Source organism: Sceloporus occidentalis, unplaced genomic scaffold, assembly GCF_023333645.1.
Source record: "Sceloporus occidentalis isolate IW3139 unplaced genomic scaffold, rSceOcc1.0.p SCAF_1, whole genome shotgun sequence".
NCBI lineage: Eukaryota > Metazoa > Chordata > Lepidosauria > Squamata > Phrynosomatidae > Sceloporus > Sceloporus occidentalis.
This window is the reverse complement of record NW_028316981.1, coordinates 233,954,295-233,974,558: the sequence shown is the minus strand read 5'-3', so window position 1 is coordinate 233,974,558 and position 20,264 is coordinate 233,954,295. Positions and strand designations below refer to the sequence as shown.

The 20,264-nt window shown below is 39.6% G+C and overlaps 1 protein-coding gene across 4 annotated transcripts in view; it reads right to left on the bottom strand.

Annotated features, from left to right (window-relative positions):
- The window catches only part of RFX3 (regulatory factor X3), a 180,466-nt gene that overhangs the window by 77,245 nt on the left and 82,957 nt on the right, over window positions 1-20,264 (bottom strand). For 3 of the 4 annotated variants that reach the window (XM_089490141.1, XM_089490131.1, XM_089490147.1), the window contains exons 2-3: window positions 19,983-20,107; window positions 5,072-5,169 (exon numbers count right to left, since the gene is read on the bottom strand). In XM_089490141.1, the coding sequence (XP_089346267.1) occupies window positions 5,072-5,169; window positions 19,983-20,099 (215 nt within the window). In that variant the 5' untranslated portion in view covers window positions 20,100-20,107. Of the gene's footprint in view, window positions 1-5,071; window positions 5,170-15,585; window positions 15,619-19,982; window positions 20,108-20,264 lie in introns of those variants that run through there. The other variant, XM_089490135.1, reaches the window with a different exon arrangement.

Sequence of the window (20,264 nt, the reverse complement as noted above, 5' to 3'; positions counted from 1 at the left end):
AGTGCAAGGAACAGAGACCACGAAGAAGAACAGGGCAATATCTAGACATGCACATACTTTCTCAGACATTAGCCCAAATGTATACAACATATTTGTTTCCAGAAAATTGTGTGTATCATTGTAGCAAAAATTTTAGGGATGGAGAGAATTAACAAAAATTCTGTTTAATTTCACAGACGTTTTTATGAGTATAAGCAGCTTTTTAAATTTGAAAACAAGAAATAGTATAGACTTTCTACACAGTAATTTACGGTCAAGATGGCAAAAACTGCAAGCCAAGGGCAAAGGAGCAAAAGAGGACAAAGGAGGAAAGTGGGAAGAGGAGAGAGAAACGGGGACATTTTAAAGCCATCTTAAAAAATAGGATGACAAAGATTTAATCAGAACTGTCCTGACCAAATCGGGACAGTTGGAAGGTATATTGTTAAATTATTTAGAAGTAGTACTTTCAGAAGGATAGTCTCAAGAAGCTGAGTGTTGACACTTACCAAGAATGGTCATTCTTGTGAGGGTGATAACACAACCCACCCACACCCAGAGACCAAAAAAGAAAAAAGAAAGAAAGAAAAGAAAAGAAAAGGTCAAGTAAACAACAAAAGTTTAGACTGAAGTTGTTGAATCAGTTGTGAAGGCTAGAAAACGAAAACCAAGGAGAGAGGGGTTGGAGGTGATAGTTACAGTTTAGAATTTTGAGATCCTGCCTGAACTATTTGGCACGAGGGATTAGCCCATGTGTTGTGGATTGTGTCTTCGGCCTCACAGAGAATGAAGTAGATGTTATTTAATGGATTTATTTCTGTGGATAAGAAACAAGTGTACTGCAGAGACAACACAGTCAGGAGCCATTCTTTGTGCTTCAGAATTTCACAGATCAGTGTTCTGAAAAGTCAGAGCTCTGTGATGAATACAAAGCACTGATTATATTTTCTAACTGCTATCAAATCTTCACTTCCTAAGGATTCACACATGAACATCTTATTGGCACATGACTACGATGCGCTCCCTTAATGCATGTTTATATAGCACACTATATTGCAGTAAGTAACACTGTACTATAAAGAAACGCCTTGCTATCTCTTCATTTAAAATGCCTATCACCTATACTCATTTTCAAAATCCTTAATAGTTATATTGTGTATCACAGGACATCAGCTACTGTCAGGATCAATGGACTCAGGGGCTAAACAGACTGCCCCTTTCCTCACCAGATCAGGACTGCGGCAATTACATGTCGCAGCCCTGATCTGGCGTTTTTCTGGCCCTAAAAAGAATGGCAAAATACTGCTCCTTTTTGGAGCCAGAAAAAGGGCACCTTTGCCGCTGCGGTGGCACTTTCCAGCACTTGTTTAGGCATGCATCATCTGGACACCGCCCACCATGAGGTCAGGCACATGGCATGATGCCAGCATCAGGGCAGCATCAGGGCATGCGTCATGCAGGTGCCATGCCCCCACTCTGCCTCGAGGCCAGCATATAAAGGCGGTCTATTCAGCCTCTCAGTTCCCAGTAACCAAGAGAACATCTTACTGTGATTTAAACAAAAGATTTTATTCTAGGAATTGAGACAGAAATTCCTCTGTCCAGGGTTTGTGTCGGAATAGAAAATTTTTCCCGCAGATCATACTTAAGCATTCCCATCATCCAGTTCCCCTCCCTGGCTATGATCCCAAACCTTTGATCTGTATCAAAGTGACGTTTCATGTTTCTCCTTTCCTTTCCTGCATTATCATTCAACCGCACTTAAGGAAGGAGAGTACCCCTAGTTTACAGCCCCGATCTGCTTGCAGGAACAACAGTCATAAAACCACAAATCTCTCTCACCTCCAGCCATTTGCCCCTCCTGTTGTTTCCCAAGCTTGGCTTCCTATTCTCCTCTCAATAAACCAGCATCTATCATAATGCTATATCACCATGTCATCTTACCATCATATCATATTTACATGATATCATCATGACAGAACCATGTATATGGATCTGACAGCTCATTTATGTTGCTAGTTCTTCTGGCATTTATTTTCTAAATAAAACAAAACAAAAAAAAAACTTTTTCTTGAACCATCAGTTTTATGCTATCATGGGCTTCATCTACAATGTATGAAAAACAACATCTGTCATACTATCAAGACCCAGTCAACCACAGAAACTCCACAGTCACCATCAGAAGAAAACAGCAAATGTTTCAGAAAGGAAAGAGAACTAAAAAGAATAGATTTCATCCATAAGGATTTACAAAAGGCAATTTGGTATTGTATTTTCGCACATATTTTTCCATGTATTCAAAAAGATGAAACCTGAATGTAAATTATACAATACATACAGCTACACAAAGATATTTTTGGCTGCATGTACATACAGTATATTCACAGAAAGAACATATAGTTTCACTTAGCTGTGATCCATGCCTGCCACCAGCAGTGTCTGCACATTTCCTTGCTTTTTCCTCATGTGAGGTGGTGAGGGAAGGAGTCAGGGAGGGAGGGAAACGATGCCATTGCTTAGCTTCTCCTTCCTCTTTCCTGTGCACCCTTCCATCCTCCCCCATTGTAGGGTAGTGGACAGGGGCTGCCCCCTCGCTATCGCCCGCTTTGCACAGTAACCAGCTGGCCAACACCATCTGCCTCAGCTGCGCCTGGCTACCTACTTCCTCCTCCTCCTCCTGTTTGTGCTTCTCGGCTAAAAAAGGCACAAGGGGCCCAGCTTCTTGAAGCCATGAGAATCTGTTGGTGGCGGGCACTGCATCCTCACAATCAAGAATAAAAGGAAGGCTGGCTGGCTGGCTTGCCACTCGGTTGCTGCCTCTTTTACATCCTTGGCTTTTATTTTCGCACACAACACTGCATCGGCTGCCACCATGAGAGGCACATGGCTTTGTGCAGCCGGACCAGCCCCACCCCCCACCCCCGACTATTCTTGATGAAAAAGTAAAAATGAGGGTGGTGGCGAGCTGGGTGTGGTGAAGGTAGAAGCTGCTGACTGGCTGGCTGCTGTACAGGGGGGGAGAAGATGAAGCAGGGAGGGGGCAGCCCCTCATCCCTTATCCCTGACTGGTGAGGATGGGTTCACTACTATACACAGTTTCGCATATCTGTACAAAGTTCTGGGAATGTTATCTCCCACAGATATGGGGGTCATACTGTATAAGCAAGTTTATGGACCCCATACATAACAAGTAGGTTCATGCTTTTCTCAGCTAAGAAGTATCTTCCATATAGAAGCAAATATAACCTATATAGCAACAGCCTTGAGAAAGCAGAACTATATAGATATACCTCCGTTACCTTTCACTTGAGGGGAGATGTACACACTTCCAACTAACTAATAAAGAACATCTGGCATCAGTGAAACAAGAAGCAGAGGACATGTTGCCAGATCTATCTTAAAAGGTTGGCAGCAGAACCTTGTCTTACATATGCTGGTGCAATATTCACTTCAGTAAGCAAAGACACAGGTATACCTCAATTAACAAAGTTAGTTGCACATTACTTCTTTAACAGAAAATCTGGGACCAGAGACAAAAATTATATGGAAAGAATAGAGACAGGTTCCTACATCACAAAAAAGAAGAGCAGTTCAATGTTTCAGCAAACTTTGTATCTAAAAGCAACAATACACACCTGTTAAATGAAACATGGTAAAATGCACAGTAAGCTGTGCATAAGTAAACAAAAGCATTTTGACCCTTCTAGGGAGCACCTGGCTTCTTCAAAAATGCATCCAGAGATTACTTTTTTTCTTTCACCAGCCTTCACCTTTCTTATGACTTCCATTTTGGTACTTAAACTTAGAGACTTATGCTTTAAAAAAACATTCTGATGGTAGGTGTTGAGGTAGGCTTATCTGCTCTTCCTTGTTCTCTGTGTTTTGCTGTTCAACCATGCTCAGTAAGGGATTTAGAGGCAGCTGTTGTTTACCTTGCCTGTTGTAGACAGACACACACAGCTACAATTAAGATCAGCTAGAGTGGAATACCATTCCTTCCCAGATCAAGCTTTATTGCTTTGTTTTCTGCAAACATACTGCTGTAGCCTAGGGCTGAAAGCCTGTATTTTTCCAGCCTTCTTCATCTTCCTCCTAATACTGATGCTGCTAAAAATCTTCCAGCCAGAAAGAGGACAAGCAGGGAAAGAGGGGGCTGGTCATGAATTAAAGGCCTTCATAAAAGGAAACTTTCTTTGTTAGGTGAGGTATATCTGTTCATGTCTGAGACCAGGCAACAAGCAGAACAAAGTATACACCAAAACTAGATTACTTGGAACTGGATTCCTTAGGATCAAGGATCCAGATGTAGCAATCAAGTGCCTATGGGAAAAGAGAAGGATCAAGACTAGGTGGTGGCTGTACACTACAAAACAGAATACCACAATATGCCCACATGTAGGAAAACTCTCTCAATTGTATATATTACAGGATTTATATTTAATAGTTGTCCCTCACTTGTCCACTCAACTAGATGATCAGGACAAGACAGAAATGTGTACACAGGAAAACCTTTCTTCTATCCTACAGAAGTAAAGTATGAACAGTATATGCTTTTTTTTAAAAAAAAACTTATTGAACAAGCTTTAAAACATATACAGTTTACAATATGGGATTCCTCAATCTCAGCAGTTAACATCGTAAACCCAAATATGTTTACTCAGACATAAAGGCCAATAAATTAAACTGGATTAACAGCAGGTGTGTCTGGGACTGCAACTTCAGATTATTTATCAGGAAACTATATGAACTACATCCCCACTATGAAGTAATAATACTTAAAAATGTTGACATTAATACAGGATTAGCGACTTCAAAATGATCATAGTGTAGATATTTTTATTTTCAATCACATGAGGAAATATTATCAATAATACTCCAATTGATTTATTTCCATTCTTATATCTCAGAAGAATCATATCAACTGCTGCTACAAAACCAAATACTTTAATTTGCAATAATGAAAAACTTTAATTCTAAACGATTTTAGATAAAATGCTTTTCACAGCTTTTTAAAAGCTGCACAATAGAATTTACAGAAAGATGCTTATAACCATGTATACTGTTAGGATGGAAATGGCAAAAATGAACTTACATAGCTCCATTTGTATAGACAGTATCACTTCCCTCCACATACTGCACCTGGGCTGGGTATACATGCTGTACCTGTTGTACAGTTTGTACTTGCTGAACCTGCAAATCAAAGAATCAGGTGCTTTATAAAGCAGGTTTTCTACCTGAACATTATATTGCTACTATCAGTAAAATCTCTTACAAAGCATATTACAATTAATTAAAAATACAAAATACATAAAACCATAAAATCAAGATGGAATACACAAATAATAAAAATAAGATGTAACAATTAAAAAAGCAACAGCATACAGAACCTTCTTTACAAACACTGTATCTCAAACTTACTGAATATACTCAACTATAAGTTGAACCAATCTTGGATGGACTGTAGCAGGTCAGCCACTGAAAACCTGAAGCAGTCAACGAGAACTTGTCTAAAAGGTGGATTATGGTAGATTATGTGATCAATCAGAATAGAACCTGATCTAATCTGGACCTATGGCAGCTTCCAGCCTATCACTGATCACCTTGTCACCTGGTTATAGCAATGAAGGTGATATTAAGGTGATTTAATTTGTAGCAATGAAGACTTACCACTCTGAAAGAGGAATATCAATGTCAGACTACAAACTAATATTTTACAACAATGTGCAGTTCTTTACTGGAACATCTGTGCACCTGTGTAAAATAAGACTAATTCCGTGGTTAGGCAAGGGAGACACTGGATTAACCTTTATCTCGCAGACATTGGTGAGTCCATGCAGAAGCGTGGATGAACTCTGTGTTAACAGGGCCTGTCATCAGAATTAAGTCTGGTTTCATCTGAGGATGAACTTGTCTAGAGGCTTAAAAAACTGCCCAACTCCATGTAGCAGACTATCATCAACCTATAGGAAGGCTGAGGGGCTCCCGGCTGAATGAATTGCTGATTAAGGAGTCATGAAATGGGGACAGAGGACTTGGCAAGTAAAACCCTCTGGTATCTAATTTTGAGGAGAGAATTTTCTCCACAAAAAGGATCTGTCAAAGGAAAACAAACCTAAATTTTAAATAGTATAGTTGGCCCCCAGTATGTACTGGAGTTGGATTCAGGACTTTGCATGGATACCAAATCCATGGAAGCTCAAGTCACATAAAATATAATGGCATAGTAAAATGGAGTCTCCTATAATATAGTAAAATCACAGTTTGGTGTTGTTGTTTTGTTTGTTTGTTTGTTTTAGAATACACACACACACACACACACACAAGCTGTGGGCATAGGTGGCTGGTGTAAGTCCCTACATGGAGCTGTATGGTATATTAAATCTGAGCACTTGTGCTAGCAGAAATCAAGGCATAAGCACTAGGAAGTCCATTTTTCCAGCCTCAGAAGGCAGTAGACAATCGTGTTGTTTGGACCAAACCTTGCCATGAAAACCCAGTCAAGTATAAGACACTCACCCACACAGCAGCCAACCTTATAACAACAGAATCATAGAATCATGGAGTTGGAAGAGACCACAAGGGCCATTATGCCCAACCCCCTGCCATGCAGGAAATCACAATCAAAGAATGCCCAACAGTATGCAAAGGAATCTTGTAGCACTCTGAGACCATATTAGCAGCATGAACCTTCATAGCCTTGAGCCCAATTCATCATATAGACCTTGCCACAACGGGTCTATCAAGCCAGGGAATAGTTGAATGGCAAGCCCATCAGCAGGCATTCTTATTTAAAAAGTAACTATCTAGACAAGGTAAGAAGATAATTGTGTTGTTATTTGTGGCAGATCGTTCAGGGCTCTATAGGATGTCTGAATGGGATTTGAAGCAACCCCTTAGCAGAAAAACCTGATTATATTGTTTTAAAACACTCATGGGGGAAGGGGGGTTTCTCCTGGGATGGAGAGGAGGCTGTTTGTCTGTTTGTTTATGATTAAGAATTTTTCTTAACCAGAATATAGGAGGTTAGGACCCTGTCTGCTGGGAAACGAGGGCAGGCTTTGAGGCCAAAATTATGGATAAGACGAATATAAAACTTAGGGATATGTAACAAATGATGCAAAGGATGAAGCAAAGGAAAACGATGCCAAAGAACTTTGCTATTTTCCTGCCCAGGCATTCAAAAAGACCAGAAGCAGTGCCACAGCAGAGAGAGTAGAGAGAGTTAGTGCTTCTTTTATTTAGCTTTTTCCAGGATGACTAAGCTGTCGCCTTTTGCAAATCTATTCAGAAGGAGATGGTTCCTATTTTGATAAGAGTTAAGGTACACTAGTTATATTGACCTATGGACTAGTTGAACCAGCTGTTTTGAATCAATTTTCACACTAAAATTTCTAGACTTATACATGAGTATATACAGTAAACTTTAGAATTTTCCTGAAAGTCAGAAATGGAGGGAAGCATGTGCACGTTCTGGGGAATGACATTATGTTACCTCCACAGAAAAGACATTATGCCTAGCACTCACCTCCATTTCAAATATCCTATGCATGGACAAGATATCAGGACCTCAGATGTTGAGCTTAAGCTTTGAGAGGCTCATACAGATGTGAGAAAAGTGAGACTAACTGACATGTTGGTCTCACAAGTCCTTGCCTCTGAGCAGTTGGTAGGCAAAAACCATGATTGAATTCTGACATTTTATTAACCTGAGAAAAACCTAGTTCAAACCATTTAGGGCCTTAATATCAGCCCATTAAATCTGGCCAGCAAACAAACAGGCATCCAATATCTGGCACAGAATAGGGGAGACATGATAGAAATGTCTTATTCCTAATCCCTGCTATGTAGCTGCTGCACTCTGTATCAATGGTTGTTTCCAGACTGCCTTAGATTAGGTGAAAACTGTTATAGCTTTGGCTGATATGCCAACTGCGCCCTTTCCCAGAGTCTGGGGACCTAAAAATGGTGGTGCATGTACTGGTAACCTCACAGCTTGATTTCTGTAATGCTCTCTACACAGGGCTACTGTTCTGCCTAGTCAAGAAGCTTCAACTAGTTCAAAACATGGCAGCCAGATTGGTCACTGGGAGCTCGAGGAGTGACCATATAACACCTGTTTTGAAATTCCTCCACTGGCTACCCATTAGTTTCCGGGCACCGTACAAGGTGTTGGTTATGACCTTTAAAACTTTTCATGGCTTGGGCCCAGCCTATCTACGGGAGCACCTTCGCCCATATAATCCGCCCCGCATGCTTAGATCCTTGGGTAAAAACTTGTTGCCACCAAAAATTAGTCTTATTACAGTCTCTCAGTTGACCTTTTCTTCTGTTGCCCCTAAACTATGGAATGACCTGCCGGAGGAGATCCAGAATATCACTAATCTTGACTGCTTCAAAAAGGTGGTCAAGACATATCTCTTCCAGCCGGCCTTCCCAGATTAATTTGACTGCTCCATCAACTGTTCATCTGCTTGATCTTGTTTACTGCTATTTATTTGAATCACCATTTTGAATTTGAGGGTGGGTGGGTCCTTGGGTTATAGGGTTTTAATTCTATTAATTATTATTTTGTATTTTAATGTATTTTAACGCTGTTTTAATGTTGTAAGCCACCTCGATCCAATTGGAGAGGCGGGATATAGATAAATTATCATCATCATCATCATCATCATTATTACAGTAATTTAATCTGGATCTAACCTGACCGTCTAATTAAAATAATAATTGTAAGCCACTCTGAGAACCTTTAGGACTGAAGGGTGGGGTATAAATACCGTAAATAAATAAATAAAATAATGTGTTAATGAGGTAACATCAGGTTTTTCTTGGCCACTGATGCCCCCTGTACCTACATGAGCTTTGCATGCCTGCTGACTTATCTAGCTCTTCAGGGCCAGGGTTCAACCCCATTTCTCTATCAGACTCAGCAGATTTCCCTGCTCACAGCACTTCTGTCCTCTCTGGATTACACTTCAATCTGTTTCCCCTTATTAATCTCTAAACTGCCTTCATATAGTTTGAAGGTTTCTACTGCTATTTAGGGTTGTTGAGCAGATCCTCAAAAACAGATGTGAAAAGACAGATACGATTATCTAGGACAGATTTATGCAGTAAAATACAATCACACCATTATAATTATGAAAATACAACAAAACAATGCCATCCTCCCTTCCTCTACACATACAAAAAAAATTAAAGCAGGTGCAGAACTAACTGCCATAAAATGATAAACAAAAATTAACTAATTTGTTTGGAAGGTAGAGATCATTTCAAATTGAAGGACTTCTTTAAAAGAGTGACCCCAAAGTCAAGGCAACAGCTGAAAAAGCCCACCACCGACAATAAAAAAACATAATTTTAACAATGCTAGAATGTGGAGGAGATCCTTACAGGTGATGTCAAAGTCAGACAAGATTATGCAGTACCTGGTGATCTTTCAACTATACTGAATCTAAACTGTTAAGAACTGAATATTAGGCTTGCACATACAATGGGAACACGTGCAGACTGAATAAAAGTAGTGTTATGTGCTAAAAACAACAGGTGCATCAGATACAGGGGCTCGACAGAACTTCCCCAAAAAGTGGGCTGGAGCCACCCGTTTTTGCTCCTGAGGGATGGCACAGCAGGCAAACCGCGCGGCGTCCCTCTGCACCAAAAAGAACTTGGAAAAAACGGGTTCTTTTAGGTGCGCACGGCTGACACAACAAATGTGCCACTGGCACACATCAATAATGTGAGAACGGCGTTGCAATGTCCATATGCGCACCACGCTTGCATCATCATGGTGGCCCCCGTGTGGATGGGAGGCCGCCATCATGGCGGCTTCCATACAGACTAGGGCTTGGGGGTGTGCATAGAATCAGTGCCAGGACAGCGCTTCCTGCCCATTTGTACCAGGCCATAGTCTCTGAACCCTATCTAAAAACAGTCCTACTTAGACAACATTGCAGTAGCCTAAACATGACATGATTTGACAGGTATAGTGAAGGAATAAAGAGCTAGAGTCGGGTGCCATCTCCATACTGATGACAATATTAATGAAAGCTCTGGAAGACCATATCTATTAAATACCATGTGGACAGAATTAAACTACCCCAAAAACTTCATAAGCCAAAGATCGATGGAACGGTAGTTATAAGATGCATTCTAGAGCCAGCACAAAACAAAGCTTCCTAGACTTAGAGGTGGAACAGACGGGCAACGTCATGCCTCCAAGTTGCTCAGAAGCCAGCATTTTATGCCCTTCTGTTTTGGGCCTTAGTCTGACCTGCCAGTTCAGAAGTACCAAAGACTGCTTTGAGATTTGGCTGAACAACTCTGTCAGTGGCATCACTAGGGGTGTGTAGATAGCACCAGGTGATACCTTAAAAAGGGATGGTGGTGAAACCACTGCTCCTCAAACACCTACCTTTTGGCAGAAACAGGCTGTGGCATTCACTTGCTTCCCTTTAAAATGCTTTAAGAGATGGTGGGAGTGGAGTGAAGCTCAGTGGGACAAGAAAGGAGAGGCGCCAGAATTTTTTAAAATTCAAATTTCAAATTTTATTTTTTTAAATTGCATTTTTTTAAAAAAAATATTCTTTTAACTTTTTCTTTAAAAACATCAAATTTTAAACAAATTTTATTATGTATATGTAAATACATTTAGGTTGCGTGTATGATATTGTAATTTGAAGGTATAATTTTAATTTTGCTAGTTGTTATTTCACAGCTAATAGCATTACATTCAGTGATATATAGGAATTACAATTTACAAGTAATATTAGTGTAAAAAAGCATTACTAAGGATTCTGTATGGTATGAAATAGGAGGAGGTCAATGGGGGAGGTGACACCATGAGTTACCGCAACGGGTGACACCAATACTATTGACATCACTGCTCTCTGTGTGTTGACTTCCTTATGTAGGCCACCTAACAAGGGATCAAAGCACTCCTGGCCCCCAATCAAGTTGGAAGTCTGACGCAAGCAGGTTTAGATAGAGAATTTTACCCTAGAGAACTTAGAGCTCATCCACCATGAAAAGATCCAGCACCGCCAAACTTCAAAATGGTAGAAGCCAATGTGATTAAAATTATGAACATCACCAACATTTGTCCTCACAGTTCTCACAAGCTCAATCATGTGTCAGATAGTATTAACAATAATTCTCTTTCATATTGCTATAAGGTGAATAGGCTGAACCCTATCAAAGTATTTTCTTCCACACCTCTGATGACATAGAAATCACTCCCTCTAATCTAGTTTTGAAAATACAACTTTAAAAAAACAAACACAAATACTAACATATAATGAACAAGTAAACATGTGGTAGCAAACCTTTCTACTTGTTTTATTCCTAAATTAATTGTTCAAAAGTAGTTAGATCTATATATTTCATAGTATTGTTGCACACGTTAGAATTTATGAAAGCCTTTAACTGACTGCACTGCAGCTGCAAGGGCCTCTTCTAATTTGTATATAATATCAGAAGCAGAAATGCAAGTCTTGTTAGTCATCACTTGCATAAGCCTGTAAATATTATGTCTAATCAAATTTGAGACTCACCAACTAATGTAAAATTATTGTTATAAATAAATAATGGAGAGAAAATTTTAAAACCTATGCCTAACTGGCTTTATAGCAATAATACATGAATTGCTAAAATGTATATATCTTTGGTATCTGAGTGTTTCCAAAGAAATACTCCATTTACTTACCATGGTGTACATACATCACCTTTAAATGGGCTGCATAATAACATGCTAACAAATTAGGTACTTTTTTCAGAGGTTAGCCCAACACCTTTTTTCTAATGGTTTTTGATTCAGATTCTGGTATCTTCCTTTCCCATATAAATTCTAAGAATACAGCATACAGTATGTCATCTCTTTAAGGTACTTTAAGAAACCAGCAGTTCAAAAATAAAATACATATTAATTTTGGTAGTAGAATCTCTACCCCTTCAAGATATTCCCATACAAATCCATTTAAAAAAAACATGTACATAAAAATGATAATTAAAAGCTAGTAATCAATGTGGTACAGTTTTATCTAATTTAGCCAAACACCTAAGTACTCCTCTAGCTTATCTATCCATCCAATTCTACAGTTCATTAAGATCACATTTATGATTTCTTGAAGAATGTTACATGCCAAATATTTTGGACAATATAACTTGACATGCTTCTAAAAGCTGGTACAGTTATGTGAAATGCTGACACAGACAAGCTGACTTTCTCTAATAAACCAATTGTGATCAATTGTGACCATTCAACATTTGTTGGATTGGAATACGTGAAAGTTGCAAATTTTCTTCTCACAGTTGTGCCTAGGTCCAAGTTTTACAATAATAAACTATGTTGGTTCCAAATGTTGTCATATTTTGCTTCCAGACAATCAAACATAGTTTATATCTTGAGTGAACAATAGTTCATAGTTACGGGACCACTTTGGACCCCAAGGAGAACTTGAAGGGCAGAACATCCTGGGGAAACAAAAAAGATTTCCTGTCAATACTTCTCATTTCCTTGGGAGGGGGGTAGACACTTTATTTATGTTTTGCTCTCTCTAAGGTCCAGGAGACTTTTTTTCCCAATGGGAGGTAATCTGGAATCAACTGCTACATCAGAAACTATTGGGGGGGGGGGGGGAATTGGCTTCTTCTAAGTCTAAAACATGGGGAAAACATGCCAGAATTGCCAACTTTACCCCAGGAGGAAATTAGGAGCATTAAAAATAAACAACTTACCACAAGGGGTCTGCTTGCAGCCAAGCCACACTTTTTTCATCTGTTGGCCAAGATTGTGCTATGAAATGTAATTTTATGATGATGCAGCTGTGTCTCTGGCATGATATGCAGCCATCAGTGATGCATACTGGGACATTGAGCATGATGTCTTGTTGTGCAATGGAACCAATAATGCAAAGGGACTCATAATGCAACAGGCACACTGTTAGCTCTTTGCATACAGTCTGCAATTCTTATACATGAATTTTTTTATACACGGATTCAAGCATACACGGTTTGAAAATGTTTTTAAAAAGTATAAATTTCAAACATCAAACCTTGATTTTCCATTTTTTATAAGGGACACCATTTTGCTATGTCATTATATTTAATGAGACTTGAGGATCCACGGATTTTGTTATTCACGGGGGAGCTTGGAACCAAACCCCAGCGTATAACAAGGGTCCACTGTAATTATTACAACGGCATAGCTATGTCTCCACTCTCTTCCTGAGAATATGAATGGTGGGCAATGGCGAAATTCAACTTTACATTATCTTAAGTCAGTTTATGATGACACAGCATCTCAACAAAATGCCAACCATTGCTTATATCTACTTAGAAATTTATAGTTTCTAGATTAAGTGATTTTTGTGGGTGGAACAATGGGTTGTCATTTCCAATCACATGAAAACATAATTAATGAGAAAACCATGACTTTGTCTCAAATTCTACTTTGTCAGCCAATTTCACAAGTCTGTTTGTTAATTCTACATAATGCCAAATTATAATTACACTTCAAAACCATAATTTGGTATACATATGAATTTATTTATTAAAGAGTGTTTTGCCCCTTGTTAATGGTCAGTTCCCCTTCAAGATGTTTCAACAAATATATGGTCTTTTGCAATAACTGTGTTGTGAATTGTTAAAAACTGGATAATAAAAACCAGATTTATACTATCATTTATTCTAATTATTCTGCTGCATGGGATTTGCTTTCAAAATCACAGCAAACAAAATCACTTTGAAATTCACATACATTTGTATTACATACCATAGATTTATACATGAATACTACCCTAAGAGATTATTACTATTCAAATGTTATTCTTAAAGATAATAGTAGTAAATATGAAGTTGGCCTGCTAACAGCCAATAATATTCTAGTGCTAAAGTGCTTTTCAATTACATGTCTGTGCACTCTAATTGGATTGTGTAAAATTGTCATCATCATATTCCATCTATTTATTTTATTTTTCTATACGAGTATATTTAAAAGCCTTTAAGACAATTTATTCCTCTGATAGATAGATATATATATATATATATATATATATATATATATCCCCTGACTAGAAAAATAAATGCATAATTTTAGTGAAATATAAGATATCTTCTCATATAGTTAATCCAGATATTGTGCAATACAATTTCCATACAATCTGATCAATTTATTTCTACTACTCCAACTTGTCTGTGAAGTATTTCTGTTATAAATCTGACTGCAGCTTTATGTAGAATCTTAATCCAAAACAAAAGATGGCAAGAAACACAAAATGTACAATAAACAGCAGGGGAAAGATAAATGGGTGAGAAAAGATGAACATGATTCCTCCCTCCCCCCCTCCCCTGCCAGATAAAAGAAAAAAACACAACACAATTGGAAACTGTCAAATATCACCCCCATCTCAATCCACAGGGAAAGCAGAATATCAGAAAGAAATACTAAACGAAACAGCAGTGGAAATAACTGTATTCGTGTTACAGCAAAAAAGGAAAAAAGGTCTTAATAACTGCTGATTTATTCAGTATTAAATGATGATTCCAAGAACTACAAAAGATGAAGGAAATGTGCTATAACAGTGATGGCGAACCTATGCCAGGTGTGCCGGAAGTGGCACTTTGGGCCATTTCTTCGGGCACAGGGCGAGGGAGAAGGCGGAAAAGGCACATGCATGCCCATTCCTCCTCCTCCTTGCCTTTTCCTGGCCACCAGCTGTCTCTCGGAGACAGCTGGAAGCCAGAAAAGGGAGCTCCGGAGAAGGAACCAGAGTCCTAACTTTTCCATGTTCTTTTCTTTTTGGAGATTATTTATTGGTAGCTTCAGTGTGATAGATATATCTTTTACTATCTGAGTTGTTTCAAGCATTCTTGATATTTTTGCTTACTGTATTTTATTACGACCATTTCTTCTTACAGTAATTTACTAATGGTTCCCATTCAGTTTTTATTGATTCTATTGATTTCTCATTTATCCATTTTGTTAATCTGTCCATCTCTATGTTATCAGTTGCTTTTTCTAACCAGTTGTCTAATGTGGGTATGTCGTTTTGTTTCCATTTCTGCACTAAGAGTATTCTGAAGAGTATTCACTAAGAGTATTCTTAATCTGACATAAATGCGCTTTCTTTGAGGAGGAGTGTACACAATTCCAGCAAGCTAACATAGAACATATACAGCAACTAAACAAAAGCAGAGGACATGTCAGAAAGTCTATCTTAAAAGGTTGATAGTGGATGTTTCCTCTCACACAGGTTGCTGCAATATTCGCCTCTGTGGACAGAGATAGAGTTATATCTCAGTTAACAAAGTTGATGTGTTTCTGGGTATTATGTCTTTAAGAGAACAATTGGGAATATGAAAAGAATAGGGATAGGTTCCTACATCACAAAAAGGAAGCATAGTTTAACATGTTTCAACAAGCTTTGAATCCAAAACTAACCACAGCACCTGTGAAATGAAACAATTGCTTCAGGTAACCCTTGCATAAGTAAATAAAAACATTTTGAACATTCTAAGGGGCCACTGCATCCAAAGTACATCCAATGATGACTTTTTTCTTTCACCAGTCTCCACTTTTCTTATGATTTCAATTTTGGTAGTCAAACTTACAGATGTATGCCTTTTTCACTTCCTGGGGTAATCAGTGAGGTAGGTTTATCTGCTCTTTGTTATCTATTTTCTCTGTTTTGCTGTTTTCACATGCTCTGCAAAGTATTCTTCTAGAGGCATCTGTTGTTCACTTTTCCTGTTGTAGGCAGACACACACAGCTATAGTAGGAAAAGCTAGAGTCCCATACTTTCCCTCCACAAGCTTTATTGACATTGTTTACTGCAGACATACTGCTGCAACCCAACATCAGATGTCTAGGAGGGCGGTGAAGCCTTCCCAGTGCTGATGTTGCTATGAACCTTCTAGCTGCAGAGAGGATGAGGAAAAAAAGGACTTGGGTGACCATAAAAAATACTTTGTAAAAGTTTCTTTGGCCCCATACAGACAGGCCAAAATAAAGCTGCTTCGGGTCACTTCGCAGGTATGCTGTTTAAATGATGCATGCATCCTAAGAGTCCAGAAGCCGCACAAAAGCCACGATCCAGTCCTAAGGACTGGAGCACAGCTTTGGCGCAGCTTCTGGGCTCTTAAGATGTGTGTGTCATTTAAACAGCATACCTCCAAAGTGGCCCAAAGCAGCTTTATTTTGGCAGCCTGTATGGAGCCTTTGTCAGTGAGCTTTGTTTACTGTGGTATCAAAACTGAAAGGCTGCATCCACACTGTAAAAACAATCCAGGATAATACCACTTTAATTACCATGGCTCAATGCTATGGAATTCTAGGATATTTCACTGCTATGAAATATCTCACAAAACGATAGTTTTGTGAGCTATTAAGCCTCTTCTGTCAGAAAGCTATGATGCCACAACAAACTACAAGTCCCAGAATTCCATAGCAGTGAGTTATGGCAGTTATAGGTTGTATTGACCTGGATTATTTGTGCAGTATGGATGCAGTCAAAGAGAAACTGCTGTCAAGATTCTTTTGCAATAGAAGATGATGCAAAAGAAATCTTTCTGCTCTGCACATATTGTGTCTGCAAAGTCTCATCCAGCAGAGCTGTTCAGGGTGGTAAGGGATCTAACTCAGATACCTGCCACCCAGAACCCCTTATTAGAACCTACGGTAGCCTGCTGTGATGCATTGAACAACCATTTTGCAGATAAAAGCTCTCAGATAAGAGCTGACCTGGACGCTGGCATTACTGCAGAAGTGATAGGAGAGGTATCCAGCAACTATGCACAATTTTAGTACTGGATCAATTTGACTCTGTGAGTACTGAGGTAGTGGACAAGCTCCTTGGCAGTGTGAAAAAAACAACTTGCTCTCTCGATCCTTGCCCTTCATGGCTGGCTGTCCAGGGTGGAGAAGTAACAACGATGCTTTTAAGACACATAATTAACGCATCTTTCAAGGAAGGCCGATTTCCAGCCTGTGGTCAAGAAAGGCCGATTTCCAGCCTGTGGTAAAGCCGCTTCTGAAGAAGCCTTCTCTTGATACCCCTGGACAAACCAAATATAGGTCAGTCTCCCATTTTTGAGCAAGGTGATAGAGAGAGCCGTTGCCATTCAACTCCAAGTAGTCTTGGATGAAACAGATTATCTAGATCCATTTCAAACTGGCTTTAGGACAGGATAATGTGTCGAGGCCGCTATGGTTGCCTTAGTTGATGATCTCCGTCTGGGTATCAACAGAGGACATGTGACCCTGTTGGTATTCTTGGACCTCTCAGTAGCCTTCGATACCATCTACCATGGTATCCTTCTGGAACGCTTGAGAGAGTTGGGAATCGGGGGGCACTGCATTCCAGTGGTTTCAAACCTATCTCTTGGGCAGAGTCCAAATGGTGATGCTTGGAGACAGTTGCTCCTCTAAGAGGGAGTTTAAATCTGGTGTCTCTCAGGGTGCCATTCTGTCTCCAAGCTGGCACAAAGCCGGCACAAAGAGGTGGTCTGTTTTGCTCCTTCCTCTCCTAGTCAGAATCCTTAGACCCTTTGGCTCTCTCTTCACCCTGCCTACTGGCTTGTCAGATTCCCTGTCTGAGTCTCTCTAAGGCTCAGTCAGATTCCCTATCTGATTCTTACTCAAGAACTCTCTCAGCTGCTTTTATATCCTCTCCTTCTCTACCAGACCCTCCCTCCCTTCCCTGCCAAGAAGCCATGTCTGCCCAGTGACTTTGTCACAAGGCTATACCCAAGCCATAAAGGGCTTTATAGGCCATAGCCATCACTTAGAATTGTGCCTAGAAATGAACTGGTAGCCAGTGAAGCTTTTGCAATATAGAAGTTGTATGCACCTTGTAACCAGCCAGTCTAGCCGCAGCATTTTTTATCCATTGATGTTTCTGAAAAGTTTCCAAAGCAGTAACAACTTAAGAATGTCTTATAGTAATCCAAATGTGATGTAATCAAGGCAAGATGATCTGATATCTTCAAGAATGGGTACATATGGCATACATAACAGCTTGAACTATGCAAACCAAATCCTGGCCACCCCTGAAAGCTGCATGTCCATGAATCCAGGAATATCCCCAACAAACCAGAGATTTCAAGGGAAGTGTAACCCCACCCAACACAGGCTGAACCCGTTCCTAGATCTGCCTATCAACTTACCAAAAGCATGTTACACAAAACCTATTTCTGAAAACTCAAATTAGTTTAACATTAATTAAGGTTTGTAAGCTCAATTTAATTACATTTGGTGAAATCATTTTCAAATAAAGAAGTCTTTCTTCTCAAAATAAAAATTGGCATAATTTAGTTGTCTGAAATGCTTGCACTATCCATAAATCCCTGCCATTCTCGGCATATACAATGGGCCCTCCTTATACAGGGATTTGCCATCCGCTGATTTGAGTATCCGTGGATGGCAAGCCCATATTGTCTCCAATGACAAAGCACATGCAGCTGTGCCATCATTGGGGACAAAAGTTCCTCCTTTTTCTTCCTTCCTCTCCTCCCTCTCCCCCTCCTTACTTGCTTCCTCCAAGGCTTCTTCCCCAGCTTGCCTGTGGGGGCAAAGTTTGCCACCCAGTCAACCAGGTCAGAGCTGAGGCTGGGGCTGAGGCTTAAGCCTCGGAGCCCCGTTCCCAAGCCTAGCAGCCAGGACACAGCCTCTGGGCTCTGAAACCCAAGTCCCGGCCCTGGTCCTGACTCCCTTGGAACCCCGTTGGTCCTACTGCTTTAGGTATCTGTAGGGGAGGTCCAGAACAGATCCCCATGGATCCACTGTACTGCCTTATTGCCCCATGTATAAGTCTACCCAGGATTTTGGAGTCCATTTTGTGAGATAAATTTCTCAGTCAGTCAGTCAACCTTTATTAAGCATAGAAAAACAACATGCATTTACAATAAAACTTCAGGATTGTTAATTAAAATTTAAGCCATAATCTTGTTGCTTCCACCAGAAAATTGGCCATTAACCTGGTAATATGTGGGTTCCAATCTTCCAATAAGTATTCCACTGATAACCCATCCAAAGAGATATTCATTTCACTTATAGTCGAGTATATTCGGTAAATGTCTCAATAACCAGTTTTCCAAATTAAGCCTGTGTTTGCCTTCCAAAGACCAATCACAAAACAAAACCTGGTAAATGCAAAATATAAAGGAGAAATCGTGTGCTATGACAAAGCAACATTTTTCATCACCTGAGGGTGCAGCTCTTCTAAAAATGTATGCTAAATATATTGGCTATTTTGCTCTTGAGCTATGGTCCCTAAATAGCATAGTTTTGTCTTGTTTTGTCCATCTTCAGATCTATTAGTTAGGGAGTAGAGTCTCATCCCATCCCACTCCAAATTATATATTATATAAAAGCTCTTATTTTTCTTGAAGAAATCTGGGCTTAGGTCATTGGGGGTGTTCTTCCCTTAATTAGCAACCTCATCTTGCTGCACTAAGGAACAGAAATGTGGTAGTCCTGGTGAGGGCATTTAGCCATTTCCCCTTGTACCATTTGCCCAATATAAGCACACAGAGCCCCATTACCCTGAAGTGCTGTTAATTACCAGGTGTAGGTAAAGAGACAAACTTACCTACATTTTACTTTTTCTCCCTACAGAATTAACAGCATTTACAACCTAATAATAGGTCTCATGAATGGCATCTGGTTTGGCATTTAGTGTTACACTGCTTTGTGAGAAAATGTGCATATTACTTGAACCATGGCATTAGACCTAGTGAGAAACCTGAGATAACGCAACAGATGGTGGCATGGTGGTGAGGATACAAAGGGTAAGCAGGCAGCCTGAATAAATGGAGATATAGGTGGGCAACCATTCCCTGGATGACATATGTGCCTCTGTTATGCAGCTATTACAGGTTGAATAACCTGTAAAAGCAAAACATTTTTGCCACCCTGTTACATAGGTGGACTAAATTGGCACGGCTCTAAAATAACTTTGTTTTTTGATATTTTATATCCTTACTTTATTCAAAGCTGACAAACACCTACCTGTTGTTGGACTGGTAACTGTTGTACCACCTGGGTGGGCACAGCTGCTTGGCCAGCTACAGAAGTCTGTAAAGTCACTGTCGAGCCTGTGTCCGACCCAGTCTCTGACGTCTGCATTGTTGTTTCTGTATAAAATTTAAACATATGTACATTTAAGTGTTGTGCTCTTTTTGTACTTTTCATCGCTTGTTCTCTTAAAACATAAACTATGTTTTAGTTTTAAAAACTAATTAAAATTTGAAGTACCATTATACCTTGAAGTACCATTTGCTCCACCCATTT